The sequence below is a fragment of the Oncorhynchus kisutch genome, linkage group LG17, assembly GCF_002021735.2.
Source record: "Oncorhynchus kisutch isolate 150728-3 linkage group LG17, Okis_V2, whole genome shotgun sequence".
Taxonomy (NCBI): Eukaryota; Metazoa; Chordata; class Actinopteri; order Salmoniformes; family Salmonidae; genus Oncorhynchus; species Oncorhynchus kisutch.
The window spans coordinates 31,688,243-31,703,984 of NC_034190.2; the positions used below are offsets into that span (position 1 = coordinate 31,688,243).

Here is a 15,742-nt window from a genome sequence, read left to right on the forward strand (position 1 = left end):
ACAAACCGTAGCATACAGTGGTACATTCCACTGATATACGGTACATGTCATTGATACATTCTTCTTCTTCTACTTTTTCTTCAGTGGTGTACATGTGCTGCTCATGGGACACTTTCCGGAGGCTGATGGTACAGTTCTGGAGGGAAGGCCTGCCCCCGGAGGACTATGCCTTCTTCTTCATTGACCTGTTCGGACACAGCCTGAGGAAGCAGCCCGCTAGGCCCTGGTACAGAGGAGACTCAGACGACCACGCCGCCAAGAAGGCCTTCAGGGTGAGAGGGGGATGACAGAGAGGAATGAGGGAGGTCTGTAGGAACGAAGGGAGGGAGAGAATGAGTAAGGGGTATGGGAGAAGGATTTAGTGGGGACTGCGTCTTTGGGTCTGGGAAAAGCGCAATAAAAATCTGATTTATTATTATGCTGTAGTTATGAGTAATATACGACTGGTATGAAGGCGGGCGAGAGTTTTTTTTACCAGGTAGCTTAAAAAAGAGGAATGGAAGGGGGATAGAATGAGTAGAGGATATAGGAGAGGGATTTAGTGGGGTACTGTAGTTATGAGTGATATTATGATGGGAGGGAGGGTAAATGAGTGATGACTGAGCAAGAGATAAGAAAAAAAGTGTTAAATCATGCAGCTGTATCTGTAGGTAAGAGGTTCATGCTACATTATTTTGATAATGATTTCAAGAAAATCGCATTAACCCGGTGAAAAATTTGAGTCTTTGCCAAAAAATGGCAAGGTTTTTCTGTGATATACGGTACAATACGAAAGTATTCATACCCCTTGACTTTTTCCACATTTTGTTGTGTTACAGCCTGAATTTAAAATGGATTAAATATACAGTACCAGTCAAAAGTTTAGACACACCTACTCATTCAAGGGTTTTTCTTTATTTTACTATTTTCTGCATTGTAGAGTAATAGTGACGACATCAAAATTATGAAATGACATATGGAATCATGTAGTAACCAAAAAAGTGTTAAACAAATTAAAATATATTTTGTGTTTGAGATTCTTCAAAGTAGCCCCCCTTTGCCTTGATGACAGCTTTGCACGCTCTTGGCATTATCTTAACCAGCTTCATGAGGTAGAATGGAATGCATTCACCTGGAATGCATTTCAATTAACATGTGTGCCTTGTTAAAAAGCTGTGCGAGGTTGCTGGATATTGGTGGGAACTGGAACACGCTGTTGTATATGTCAATCCAGAGCATCCCAAATATGCGAAGATGGGTGACATGTCTGGTGAGTATGCAGGCCATGGAATAACTGGGACAACATAAGGTGATGGCGTCAGATGAATGGCACGACAGTGGGCCTCAGGATCTCGACACGGTATCTCTGTGCATTGAACTTGCCATCGATAAAATGCAATTGTATTCATTGTCCATAGCTTGTGCCTGACCATACCATAACCCCACCGCCACCATGGGGCACTCTGTTCACAAAGTTGACATCAGCAAACCTTTCACCCACACGACGCCATACGGTTGTGAGGCCGGTTAGACGTACTGCCAAATTCTATAAAAGGACATTGGAGGTGGTTTATGATAGAGAAATTAACATTCCATTCTCTGGCAACAGCTCAGGTGGACACTCCGGCAGTCAGCATGCCAATTGCACACTCCCTCAAAACTTGAGATATCTGTGTCATTATTTTGTGTGACAAAACTGCACATTTTAGCATGGCCTTTTATTGTCCCCAGCACAAGGTGCACTTGAGTAATAATCATGCTGTTTAATCAATAGGAATGATATGCCACACTTGTAAGGTGGATGGATTATCTTGGCAAAGGAGAAATAGTCACTAACATGGATGTAAACAAACATTTGAGAGAAATAAACTTTTTGTGCGTATGGAACATTTCTGGGATATTTTATTTCAGCTAATGAAACATGGGACCAACACACAATTTTTATTTTTGTTCTGTGTAAAATAATAAAGCAGACATTGAATATCCCTTTGAGCATGGTGAAGTTATTAATTTCACTTTAGATGTTGTATCAATACACCCAGTCACTACAAAGATACGGGGTGTCCTTCCTAACTCAGTTGTTCACCATTATGCCAATGGTTACTTTAAAACAGTTAGAGTTAGGTACTCCACAATACTAACCTAATTGACAGAGTGAAAAGAAGGAAGCCTGTACAGAATAAAACATATCCAAAACATGTATCCTGTTAGCAACAAATCACTAAAGTAATACTGCAAACAATATGGTAAAGCAATTCACTTTTTGTCCTGAATGTAAAGTGTTATGTTTGGGGCAAATCCAATACAACACACTACTGAGTACCATTCTCCATATTTTCAAACATAGTGGTGGCTGCATCATGCTATGTGTCACGACTTCTGCCGAAGTCGATGCCTCTCCTTGTTCGGGCGGTGCTCGGCAGTCGACGTCACCGGTCTTCTAGCCATCATTGATCCATGTTTCATTTTCCATTGGTTTTGTCTTGTCTTCCTACACACCTGGTTCCAATCCCATGAATTTATTGTTGTGTATTTAACCCTCTGTTTACCCTCATGTCCTTGTTAGAGATTGTTTATTGTTGTGCTCGTGATTTATGGACTGGTGTGTGACGGGGTTCTTGTACCCACGTTTATTTTATTATGTACTTTGGTTTTGGAGTTTGTTTTACGTTATTAAACTACTCCATTATACCAAGTTTGATTCTCCTGCGCCTGACTTCCCACCTACACACACGACATGCCACTATGGGTATACTTGTAATCATTAAGGACTGTGGAGTTTTTCAGGGTAAAAAGAAACGGAATGGAGATAAGCGCAGGCAAATCCTAGGGGAATACCTGGTTCAGTTTTCCACCAGACACTGGGTGATTAATCCACCTTTCAGCAGGACAATAACCTAAAACACAAGGCCAAATCTACACTGGAGTTGCTTACCAAGAAGACAGTGAATGTTCTTGAGTGGCCCAGTTACAGTTTTGTCCTAAATATTGTTGAAAATCTATTGCAAGACTTGAAAATGGTTGTCTAGAAATGATAACCAAACAATTTAACAGAAAATAATCATGTGCAAATGTTACACAATCCAGGTGTGCAAAACTCTTAGAGATTTACCCAGAAAGACTCACAGCTGTAATCGCTGCCAAATGTGCTTCTACAAAGTATTGACTCAGGGGTGAGAATACTTAGGTAAATAAGATAATTCTGTATTTCATTTGGGATAAATTTGCAAAAATGTCTGTTAACATGTTTTCACTTTGTCATTATTGGGTATTGTGTGTAGATTGGTGAGAAAACAAATCAGTTTACTCCATTTTGAATTCAGGCTGTAACACAACATAATGTGGAATAAATCAAGGGGTATGAATACTTTCTGAAGGCCATGTACTCTATGTACCTTTTTTTTTCAAGAGAGGAATGGATGAGACAAAGGAATGAAGAAAATATGACTATCCCAAACAACATGCTACAGCTAAATATGTCTGATTATATCTCCCAATACACAGTAACACTGTATAAGAAATATAGTGTGTTTAGCATGCAGATGACTTGTCTTGATGACAGTACCCAGACAGCAAAACTACAACCACACCTACAATGTTACGGCCAGTTACCACTTGGTATTATGGTCAGTTAAACCAAGCTAATCCATTTTCCCAGCATATTAAACCATTTGACAAAACAAACTTGCACAGTGAATGGAAGTTATGTAAAGTTTGTCCCTCTGGCGGACATTTTAAATAGATGCAAGCTGGAACACAATAGTGGGGGGAAAACGTGCACCTCTAGCTGTGTACAGCGCTGTCCGCATGTTTTCTAACCCTAATTAGCCATGTACATTAGTCTGTACTGTAAATCAAATGTATTTCACTCCTTCGCAAATAAAGTCTAGTATGATTGGTATGATTTTTAGATCCTTGAGTTTTTACAGAATGCAGGCTCTGACCAATATCACCACATTCTTAAATTACAGCCATGTTTTTACTCACGAGCTCGTGGAAGATCGGGCTCCTCATCTTAAAAGTGTCACATGTAGCACAGAGCCCATTTGTCATACATTCCTATGTATTACATAGGTAGAACATGACTCACGTCATGAGTATTATAGATGATCTCTTGCCTAAATGTATAAAGCCATGTTTAATTACAAATGACTTGGTCAGTATGTTTTAGTTCCGTTTTTTTTATATTGATTGCCGTCTCCTCTTGCGTCATTCACTATTGTTGTACAATACAATAAGAAGAGCGAGCAAGGAAATGGAAAAATCAAGTAGATTGGAAAAGTGAAAGAAGGCAGCATGTCACGAAGAAAGAGTGAATGCATTGAACATACAGAAAGACAGGGAAAAAAATAAAAGGATGATGAGTCTGCGGTAGGGAAACAGAGGGAAGGAGTTATGCTAATCGTATGGGATTTTGCCTCACTATTAGCTATTTCAGATGATGGAATGTGGGAGAAAAAAAGAACACAGAATGTTTGAGAAAAAAAGAACACAGAATGGGCATCAACACTGTCACATGACCCGAGTGGCTGGATGAGTGAGAATCGCAGAATGGCGAACTTACTAAACGACTGAGAGTTTGACTGTGTGATATTAGATTGCTTCTTGTGTAAATATTTTCCATTTGGATTTTAACATCCACTCATTTCATCATCACGCAACAGTTTGATGCATGTTCACTTGCAGTCTGACTTGTCATCAACCAAATTATACATGACTGCCTGAGAGAATGATATGAGAAAAAACAACAATGGTTTGGTCTGAGCAAGGCAGTTAACCCACTGTTCCCCAGGCGCCGAAGACGTGGATGTTGATTAAGGCAGCCTCCCGCACCTCTGATTCAGAGGGGTTGGGTTAAATGCAGAAGACACATTTCAGTTGAATACATTGTTGTTCAACTGACTAGGTATCCTCCTTCCCTTTCCCTTTCCCTTTCTTGGAGCTCCCAAGTGGCGCAGCGGTCTAAGGCACTCGAATCCAGGCTGCATCACAACCGGCCGTGATTGGGAGTCCCATAGGGCGGCTCACAATTGGCCCAACGTCGTCCAGGTTTGGCCGGTGTAGGCCGTCATTGTAATTTGGTCTTAACTGACTTGCCTAGTCTTTTTTTAAACACAGGTGGGTATACGGCATTTGAGAATTCGTCATTGGCTTTGATACTCTGATTGGTTAGAGATGATCCAATCACTGATGACTTTGTTTTTGTACAGCACCCCTCATTTTGACGTCATCACAAAAGATTTCAACGATGGCAGTCTGAAGTATGTAGCAAACATAGAGCTGCGGAAGAATTCAGTTTGACTCGTCAGGCAAGATGGTCATACAATACCATGGGCCATTTAGATATTTGATTTAGAATTTTAGGACCCCTGTAGGCACAGTTGAAGTCAGAAGTTTACATACACCTACACGGAACCCAAACCGGCTGCGCGCGTGCACCATCGTGCGCCATCGTGCGCCATCGTGCATAAATGTATTTTGTTCCCCTACACCAAACGCGATCACGACACGCCGGTTAAAATATAAATTTTGGGGACAGGTCGAAAAGCATTAAACATTTATGGCAGTTTAGCTAGTTAGCTTGCACTTGCTTACTAATTTGTCCTCTTTAGCTAGCTTGCTGTTGCTAGCTAATTTGTCCTGGGATATAAACATTAGGTTGTTATTGTACCTGAAATGCACAAGGTCCTCTTCTCCGACAATTAATCCACACATGAAAATGGTCAACCGAATCTTTTCTAGTCATCTCTCCTCCTTCCAGGCGTTTTCATCATTTAACTTATATGGTGATTGGCATCTAAACTTTCATAATATTACCACGACAACCGGCAACAGTTCATCTTTCAATCACCCACATGCGTATAACCAATGAGGAGATGGCACGTGGGTACCTGCTTCTATAAACCAATGAGGAGATGGGAGAGGTAGGACTTGCAGCACGATCTGAGTCAGCAATAGGAATTACTTCTATTTTAGCCCTTGGCAACGCAGACGCTCATTGATGTGCGCGAGCAGTGTGGGTGGAATAATTGAATAACATAGATTCCTAAATTTATTTTGCAATGCTCGCGCACGCGATTCGAGCGGTGTAGTCAGGGTATTAGGTTGGAGTCATTAAAACTTGTTTTTCAACCACTCCACAAATTTCTTGTTAACTAACTATAGTTTTGGCAAGTCGGTTAGGACATCTATTTTGTGCATGACACAAGTCATTTTTCCAACAATTGTTTACAGACAGATTATTTCACTTAAAATTCACTGTATCACAATTCCAGTAGGTCAGAAGTTTACATACACTAAGTTGACTGTGGTTTTAAACAGTTTGGAAAATTCCAGAAAATGATGTCATGGCTTTAGAAGCTTCTGATATGCAAATTGACATGATTTAAGTCAATTGGAGGTGTACCTGTGGATGTATCTCAAGGTCTACCCTCAAACTCAGTGCCTCTTTGCCTTACATCATGGGAAAATCTAAATAAATCAGCGAAGACCTCAGAAAAAAGGATGAACCAGACCTCCATAAGTCTGGGTGTCACAAATTACTAAGGTGGGTGGAATCAGGCGCAGAGAGCAGGTTTAAATTATTAGACAGTTTATTCTCCGGCGCACAAAACAACGGTCAACCCAACACACAGGGTGAATAATCCAAAGCAGGACCAGAATAGTCCGGAGAATAAAACTCATGAACACCACCAAATAACAGGAATACAAAAACAATCCCGCACAAAACAAGGGCGGGACAACCTACTAAATATAAGGACGCTAATTAAACTAAAATGCACACAGGTGAAACTAATAAGACAAAACCAACAGACAAACGAAAAAGGGATCGGTAGTGGCTAGTAGGACGGTGACGACGACCACCGAGCACCGCCCGAACAGGCAGGGGAGCCAACTTCGGCGGAAGTCGTGACACTGGGTCATCTTTGGGAGTAATTTCCAAACGCCTGAAGGTACCACGTTCATCTGCACAAAACAATAGTACGCAAGTATAAACACCATGGGAGCCGTCATACCGCTCAGGAAGGAGACACGTTCTGTCTCCTAGAGATGAACGTACTTTGGTGCGAAAAGTGCAAATTAATCCCAGAACAACAGCAAAGGACCTTGTGAAGATGCTGGAGGAAAAGGGGTACAAAAGTATCTATATCCACAATAAAACAAGTCCTATATCGACATAACCTGAAAGGCCGCTTAGCAAGGAAGAAGCCACTGCTCCAAAACCACCATAAAAAAGCCAGACTATGGTTTGCAACTGCACATGGGGTCAAAGATCGTACTTTTTGGAGAAATGTCCTCTGGTCTGATGAAACAGAAATAGAACTGTTTGGCCATAATGACCATTGTTTTGAGGAAAAAGAGGGAGGCTTGCAAGCCGAAGAACACCATCCCAACCGTGAAGCACGGGGGTGGCAGAATCATGTTGTGGGGGTGCTTTGCTGTAGGAGGGACTGATGCACTTCACAAAATAGATGGCATCATGAGAATGGAAAATTATGTGGATATATTGAAGCAACATCTCAAGACATCAGTGAGGAAGTTAAAGCTTGGTCACAAATAGGTCTTCCAAATGGACAATGACCCCAAGCATACTTCCAAAGTTGTGGCAAAATGGTTTAAGGACAACAAAGTCAAGGTATTGGAGTGGCCATCACAAAGCCCTGACCTCAATCCTATAGAAAATGTGTGTGCAGACCTGAAAAAGCGTGTGCGACCAAGGAGGCCTACAAACTTGACTCAGTTACACCAGCTCTGTCAGGAGGAATGAGCCAAAATACATAAAACTTATTGTGGGAAGTTTGTGGAAAGCTACCTGAAACGTTTAACCCAAGTTAAACAATTTAAAGGCAATGCTACCAAATACTAAATGATTGTATGTTAACTTCTGACTGAGGAATGTGATGAAAGAAATGAAAGCTGAAATAAATCATTCTCTCTACTATTATTCTGCCATTTCACATTCTTAAAATAAAGTGGTGATCCTAACTGAACTAAGACAGGGAATTTTTACTCAGGTTAAATGTCAGGAATTGTGAAAAACTGAGTTTAAATGTGTTTGGCTAAGGTGTATGTAAACTTCCGACTTCAACTGTGTCAGAAAAATATATTTAGAAACGCATTGAATGACACATTCATACGTGGCAAAACAGATAGTCAAAAAAGAAATCAAAAGGAAGTGTTTTGAAGTATGTATCCTTTATCTGACAGATATAGAAAGCTCAGATTTATATATATAAAAAAATATGTGGGTTGACACGTACTCTTATGATGTGGAAAGAACCTATTCATCTCCAGTCATTTTTACAGACACCGGCGGAAGCAGTTGATTGAGACGTGGCCCAGAAGTCTCTCTTAAACACACAGACTTTGATGAACACAATTATTGTGCTATTTAGATTTAATTCAAATTTTACAAGTCCCATCTGCTGATGTCACAGACGCTATCTTGAGTACAGCATTGGGCCAATGTGCCAATGATGTGTTGAAATTGGTTTTCTGTCCCCAAACACCAGTCTCCTGTTATTCCAATTTTTCAGTGCACCAGGTATTCCTGGTTGGTCATGGTCTTATTTCAGACACTGATTGTTTGGAAATTGAAAACAGTATTCGGATCCCTTGATTTTTTTCCACATTTTGTTACGTAACAACCTTATTCTAAAATGGATTAAATTGTTTTTTCCCCCTCATTAATCTACACACAATACCGCAAAATGACAACGCAAAAGCATGTTTTTAGTCATGTTTGCAAAAGTATTTTTTTTTAAATCTGAAATATTACATTTACATGTGTATTCAGACGTTTTACTCAATAGTTTGTTGAAGCATCTTTGGCAGCAATTACAGCTTCGAGTCTTCTTGGGTATGACACTGCAAGCTTCGCACACCTGTACACAGCATGATGCTTCCACCACCATGTTTCATAGTAGGGATGGTGACGGGCTTCCTTCAGAGGTGACGCTTGGCATTCAGGCCAAAGACTTCAATATTGGTTTCATCAGACCAGAGAATCTTGTTTTTCATGGTCTGAGAGTACTTTAAGTGCATTTGGCAAACTCCAAGCAGACTGGCATGTGCCTTTTACTGAGGATCTGGAAGCCACTCCTCAGTGGCTGATTGGTGGAGATTGGTGGAGTGCTGCAGAAATGGTTGTCCTTCTGGAAAGTTCTCCCATCTCCACAGAGGCACTCTGGAGCTCTGTCAGAGTGACCATCGGGTTCTTGGTCACCTCCCTGACCAAGGCCCTTCTCTCCCGATTGCTCAGTTTGGCTCGGCGGCCAGCTCTAAGAAAGTCTTGGTGGTTCCAAACTTCTTCCATTTAAGATTGATGGAGTCCACTGTGTTCTTGTGGACCTGCAATGCTGCAGAAATGTTTTGGTACCCTTCTCCAGATCCTGTCTCTGAGCTCTACGGACAAATCCTTCGACCTCATGGCTTGGTTTTTGCTCTGACATGTATTTTCAACTGTGGGACCTTATACAGACCAGTGTGTGCCTTTCCAAATCATGTCCAATCAATTTAATTTACCACAGTTGGACTCCCAATCATCTTGTAGAAACATCTCAAGGATGAGCTCAAATTTGAGTCTCATATCAAAGGGTCTGAATTCTTATGTAAATAAGGTATTTTTTTTTTTTTTTCAATAAATTTGCACAAAAAAATAACTGTTTTCGCTTTGTCATTGTGTGTAGATTGATGAGGATTTTTTTAATATTTAGAATGAGGCTGTAACGTAACTAGAAAGATTACCAGGACATATACTCAGAGCATTTGTCTTAACTGACATTTTCAAACTCTCCATGAGAGAGTCTGTAATACCTACATGTCCCTGTGCTCAAGAAAGCGATGGTAACCTGCCTAAATGACTACCGCCCCGTAGCACTCACGTTGGTAGCCATGAAGTGCTTGGCTCACATTAACACCATCATCCCGGAACTCTTGGATGAAAGAACAAAGGAGGATAAAAGACAAGGGGACAGATTTGATTGTTGCACATGGTCCATTAACACATAAACAAAAAGGCTTGATGTGTCTTCTGTTGTTGTTTTGCTGTAGGCTAAGCTCTTATACTTACTGATCTCAGAGCAACCATGTATTCCCTCAACTCTAGCATGTGGTTATGAAGTCATGTGTTGTAACTAAGGGTGATGCATACATAACAATTACAAATATAGCTGCGAGCAGCAGCAATGAACGGGGTTCACAGGATGCCAGAAAGGACACAAGGTCAGTTTGATAACAAAGCAAGCACTCTATCATGTAGAATCAATCTTAACTCTCCTTCCAGACTCATATTAAACATCTCCAATCCAAAATTAAATCTAGAATCAGCTTCCTATTTTGCAACAAAGCCTCCTTCACTCACGCTGCCAAACATACCCTCGTAAAATTGACTATCCTACCGCTCCTCGACTTCGGCGATGTCATTTACAAAATAGCCTCCAACACTCTACTCAGCAAACTGGATTGCAGGCTATCACAGTTCTATCTGTTTTGTCACCAAAGTCCCATATACCACCCACCACTGCGACCTGTATGCGCTCGTCGGCTGGCCCTCGCTACATATTCGTCGACAGACCCACTGGCTCCAGGTCATCTATAAGTCTTGTCTTGGTAAAGCTCCGCTTTATCTCAGCTCACTGGTCACCATAACAACACCCACCCGTAGCACATGCTCCAGCAGGTATATCTCACTGGTCATCCCTAAAGCCAACACCTCCTTTGGCCGCCTTTCCTTCCAGTTCTCTGCTGCCAATGACTGGAACGAATGGCAAAAATTGCAGAAGTTGGAGACTTATATCTCCCTCACTAGCTTTAAGCATCAGCTATCTGAGCAGCTAACCGATCGCTGCAGCTGTACATAGCCCATCTGTAAATAGCCTAAAAATCTACCTACCTCATCCCCATATTGTTTTTATTTACTTTTTTGCTCTATTGTACACCAGTATTTCTACTTGAACATCATCATCTGCACATCTATCACTCCAGTGTTAATTTGCTAAATTGTAATTACTTCACCTACTATGGCCTATTTATTTTCTTACCCCCTCACGCCATTTGCACACACTGTATATAGACTTTCTCTATTGTATTATTGACTGTACGTTTGTTTATTCCATGTGTAACTCTGTGTTGTTGTTTGTGTTACACTGCTTTGCTTTATCTTGGCCAGGTCACAGTTGTTAATGAGAACTTGTTCTCAACTGACCTTCCTGGTTAAATAAAGTTTAAATTAAAAATCTAAATTAAAAAAAGTGCAATCATAAGTCTAAATACAAAATATGGAGTGACACTGACCATTTTGAGCATTGGCGTTACATATGTAAGGAATTTGTTGTTTATAGTTTCCTTGTTTTTCGAGATATCAATACCAAATTCAGTGTGGTTCATCTTAGAGATGTCTATGATAGCAATGACAAGCTCATAAGCCACTGTGGAGTGGATTTACAGTGGTTTCAAATCAGATTTTTGATTTGTCAATAAATTAGCCACCTTTTGACCAATCCCTTTTTTAAAACTAAACTAAGACATGTACCATGGACTTACATTCCACATTTGGTGTTATTTGGTCTTATGTTTCATGAGTATTTAAAAAAAAAAATATTATTTTACCTTTATTTAACTAGGCAAGTCAGTTAAGAACAAATTCTTATTTACAATGACGGCCTAGGAACAGTGGGTTAACTGCCTGTTCAGGGGCAGAACGACAGATTTTTGAAATATTTTGAGAATATTTAAGCATATTAGCTTATGTGCTGACATGCATCTACTGGTATAGTGTGGCCATGTTTGTATTTTGTATTTATTATGGATCCCCATTTTCTGCTCTTCCTGGTGTCCAGCAAAATTGAGGCAGTTATATAATTTTACAAAACATTTACAGATTTCACAAACACACTGTGTGCCGTCAGGCCCCTACCCCACCACTACTACATATCTACAATACAAAATCAATGTGTACATGTGTGTATAGTGCATATGTCATTGTGTGTGTATGCATAAGTGTATGCCAATGTTAGTTTTGCTTCACAGGCCCTGCTGTTCCATAAGGTGTATGTTTTTTTAATCACATTTAACTGCTTGCATCAGTTACTTGATGTGGAATAGAGTTCTATGTAGTAATGGCTCTATGTAGTACTGTGCGCCTCCCATAGTCTGTTCTGGAATTGGGGACTGTGAAGAGACCTCTGGTGGCATGTCTTGTGGGGCATGCATGAGTGTCCGAGCTGTGCGCCAGGATTTCTGCTCGGTGCATTCAACATGTCAATACCTCTCACAAATACAAGTAGTGATGAAGTCAATCTCTCCTCCACTTTGAGCCAGGAGAGATTGACATCCATATTATTAATGTTAGCTCTCTGTGTACATCCAAGGGCCAGCCGTGCTGACCTGTTCTGAGCCAGTTGAAATTTTTGTGGCACCTGACCACACGACTGAACAGTAGTCCAGGTGTGACTAAACTAGGGCCTGTAGGACCTGCCTTGTTGATAAGTGCTTTTAAGAAGGTAGAGCAGCGCTTTATTATGGACAGACTTCTCCCCATCTTAGCTACTGTTGTATCAATATGTTTTGACCACGACAGTTTACAATCCAGGGTTACGCCAAGCAGTTTGGTCACCTCAACTTGCTAAATTTCCACATGATTTATTACAATATTTAGTTTAGGTTTAGGGTTTTTTGAATGATTTGTCCCAAATACAATGCTTTTAGTTGTAGAAATATTTGGGACTAACCGCCCACTCTGAAACTAACTGCAGCTCTTTGTTAAATTATGCAGTAATAACCAATGAGTAATCTAACCTAACAATTTCACAACAACTACCTTATACACACAAGTGTAAAGGGATGAAGAATATGTACATAAAGATATATGAATGAGTGATGGTACAGAACGGCATAGGCAAGATGCAGTAGATGGTATCGAGTACAGTATATACATATGAGATGAGTTATGTAGGGTATGTAAACATGGAAAAGTGGCATTGTTTAAAGTGGCTAGTGATACATGTATTACATAAAATGGTGAGATGCAGTAGATGGTATAGAGTACAGTATATACATATGAGATGAGTAATGTAGGGTATGTAAACATTATATTAAGTGGCATTGTTTAAAGTGGCTGGTGATACAGTTTTTACATCAATTTGTCCATTATTAAAGTGGCTGGAGTTGAGTCAGTATGTTGGCAGCAGCCACTCAATGTTAGTGGTGGCTGTTTAACAGTCTGAAGGCCTTGAGATAGAAGCTGTTTTTCAGTCTCTCGGTCCTTGCTTTGATGCACCTGTACTGACCTCGCCTTCTGGATGATAGCGGGGTGAACAGGCAGTGGCTCGGGTGGTTGATGTCCTTGATGATCTTTATGGCCTTCCTGTGGCATCGGGTGGTGTAGGTGTCCTGGAGGGCAGGTAGTTTGCCCCCGGTGATGCGTTGTGCAGACCTCACTACCCTCTGGAGAGCCTTGCGGTTGTGGGCGGAGCAGTTGCCGTACCAGGCGGTGATACAGCCCGACGGGATGCTCTCGATCGTGCATCTGTGGGTGGCATTCTTTTTGACCAAGTCATGGGCTCTAGTGTATGTGTGCCAATTTAGAAAAAAAGTTAGAGTTATTTGAACATGTCCAGGATTTGTATTTTTTTTTAAATACAATAGGTTTCACATCTTCGCTGTGAACCTCTAATTAAAATGAGACGCAGGAGTTGATGAGTGTTTGTGCCGTCTGTAACATGAGACTATGGCAATGTGTATGGTATAATCTGTATGTTGTGTGTTATGCTTTTGCGTTTTTCTTACTGGTTGTCATTCATCTATCCTGACAGAGTGTGAAGATCCTGACCTACAAAGAGCCACAGAACCCAGAGTACAAGGAGTTTGTTTCCAACCTGAAGACGGACGCCATGAACATGTTCAACTTCACCGTAGAAGACTCGCTGGTAAGTGAGGATGGCCAATTGGTTGCTTGCTTGTTGGTTGATTGATAGGCAGGGTGATACCAGAATAGAAATAAGGTAGAAATAAGACAGTAAAAGTAAAACTGCATATGATGTTGGCAGGAGAGTGGTAGAGACAAAGAGGGTGTCTTTCTTATACATAGGATGGACACTCAAGAACATCCAACGTTGGAAAGGATTGTACCTCCTTCAGACCCACAGGCAGAATTAAATAGACAAAAAAAAGTTGTTTTATTAGATGTACAAACACACCGATAAATTCACAGGTAGACTCGTAGACCGAAATAAATGGAATCGCCTCTTGCTGCTTATCTGCTGGCTCACAGTTACCGATGTGGGCCCAAACGGTACCACCTCTATCTGCCTTCACAATGCATGACCTTTCAAAGGCTGCTGGGACAAGAGCTTGTAGAATTTTCATAATTTCTCCTTAGTCCTAATGGATCTCATGGTAAAAAAACAAAGGTGATGTGTGTCAGGTTGTTTACACTGTATTGGAGTCAACAGAGTGATGGCAGACACTCCTCCTGAGCTGATTAAAGGTGAAGATTGAAATAGTTTTTACCCTTCTATGCTTTGAATCTGAACTCTTAGAGAAAAGGTGCTCTCTAGAACTAGGTAGAACCCTTTTGAGTTCCATATAGAACCCTCTGTGGAAAGGGTTCTACCAAAAAATAGTTATTCTACCTAGAACAAAAAAGGATTCTGCTATGGGGACAGACGAATAACCCATTTGGAACCCATTTTTGTAAGAATGTAGAGATTGAACATTCTGGCGTTTGCTAGCATTGAATTAGCTTAACCACATGCCATTAGCAGGTTCTCAATGTTCAGATTTAGGAAACCTGTTTACCGGTATGCAATTATCAAATTTTAAGTGTACGTGTTACACTTCAATTCCAACATTTTCAAGTCATTCAGCAATCGCTGTGGGACATCTAGAAATGGTCATTTCCTTGCACTTTTTGTATAATCCCTAAGTATGATTGTCAAGTAAAATGACAATTCTATTAGACTGTTGTCCCTTCCTTGCTAGCTAGCTGACTAGCTATGGCTACAGTCAAGGCAGTCAAGGCCTCTGCAGCCAGAATAACAGCAAAGTAGCTGCATTTGTATTTGTTTACGCTGTTTTCTATTGACATTCCTTTCAATATATCCATAACAATGAGTTGATAATGCTGATTTTCTCTGGCATAGCTAGAAAAGTTTGCCTTCCTATCAGGACACTCGTTGACACTGACTGTTAATTGCGAGGGGATCACATTGCATAACAAACACTAGGGTAGAAGCTAGCTAAATAGTTTGTAGCTAGCAAACCTGCCAATATGACAACTGAATTAAAACATAACAGTAGCTGTAAACAGCTGGATTAAATTAGAAACATGTGGACGGATTTGACAGCATAGCGGCGGAGGGGACCGGGGAACTGTATGTTCATCACACCACGTTAGGTCATCAGATGCTCCAAAAAGTACGTCTCTGGAAAAACAAATCGATGCTAGCAAGCTATGTGTTTTCCTTGTTGGACCTGTGTTTACAATGTATCCAATTTCAGTTTGTGTGGTTGTTGGTTTAGCTTTCTGTAACGTTGTAGCAAGTACGGTCTGCATGTGCAGGCGCGTATTGCGTCATGATTGCAAGGTGTCACGATATCTTTTCAACTGTGCCGTTACCCTGTTTTCTAAGTGGATTATTGGGCTTGCTGGAGTGTATATTTTCCACACAAACCTTGCTTTCGATGGTTGAAGTTATGCCACAGAGGTTTTTATACTGCAAACAGGGATTTATCCATCAAATAGAGCCTGTAAAGTTACATA

The 15,742-nt window shown here is 40.7% G+C and overlaps 1 protein-coding gene across 2 annotated transcripts in view; it reads left to right on the plus strand.

Annotated features, from left to right (window-relative positions):
- LOC109907461 (atrial natriuretic peptide receptor 1-like) overlaps positions 1–15,742 on the plus strand; it is a 117,500-nt gene that overhangs the window by 32,207 nt on the left and 69,551 nt on the right. For both annotated transcript variants that reach the window (XM_031793557.1, XM_020505423.2), the window contains 2 exons: positions 85–272; positions 13,794–13,907. In XM_031793557.1, coding sequence (XP_031649417.1) covers positions 85–272; positions 13,794–13,907 — 302 coding nt within the window. The remainder of the gene's footprint in view (positions 1–84; positions 273–13,793; positions 13,908–15,742) is intronic.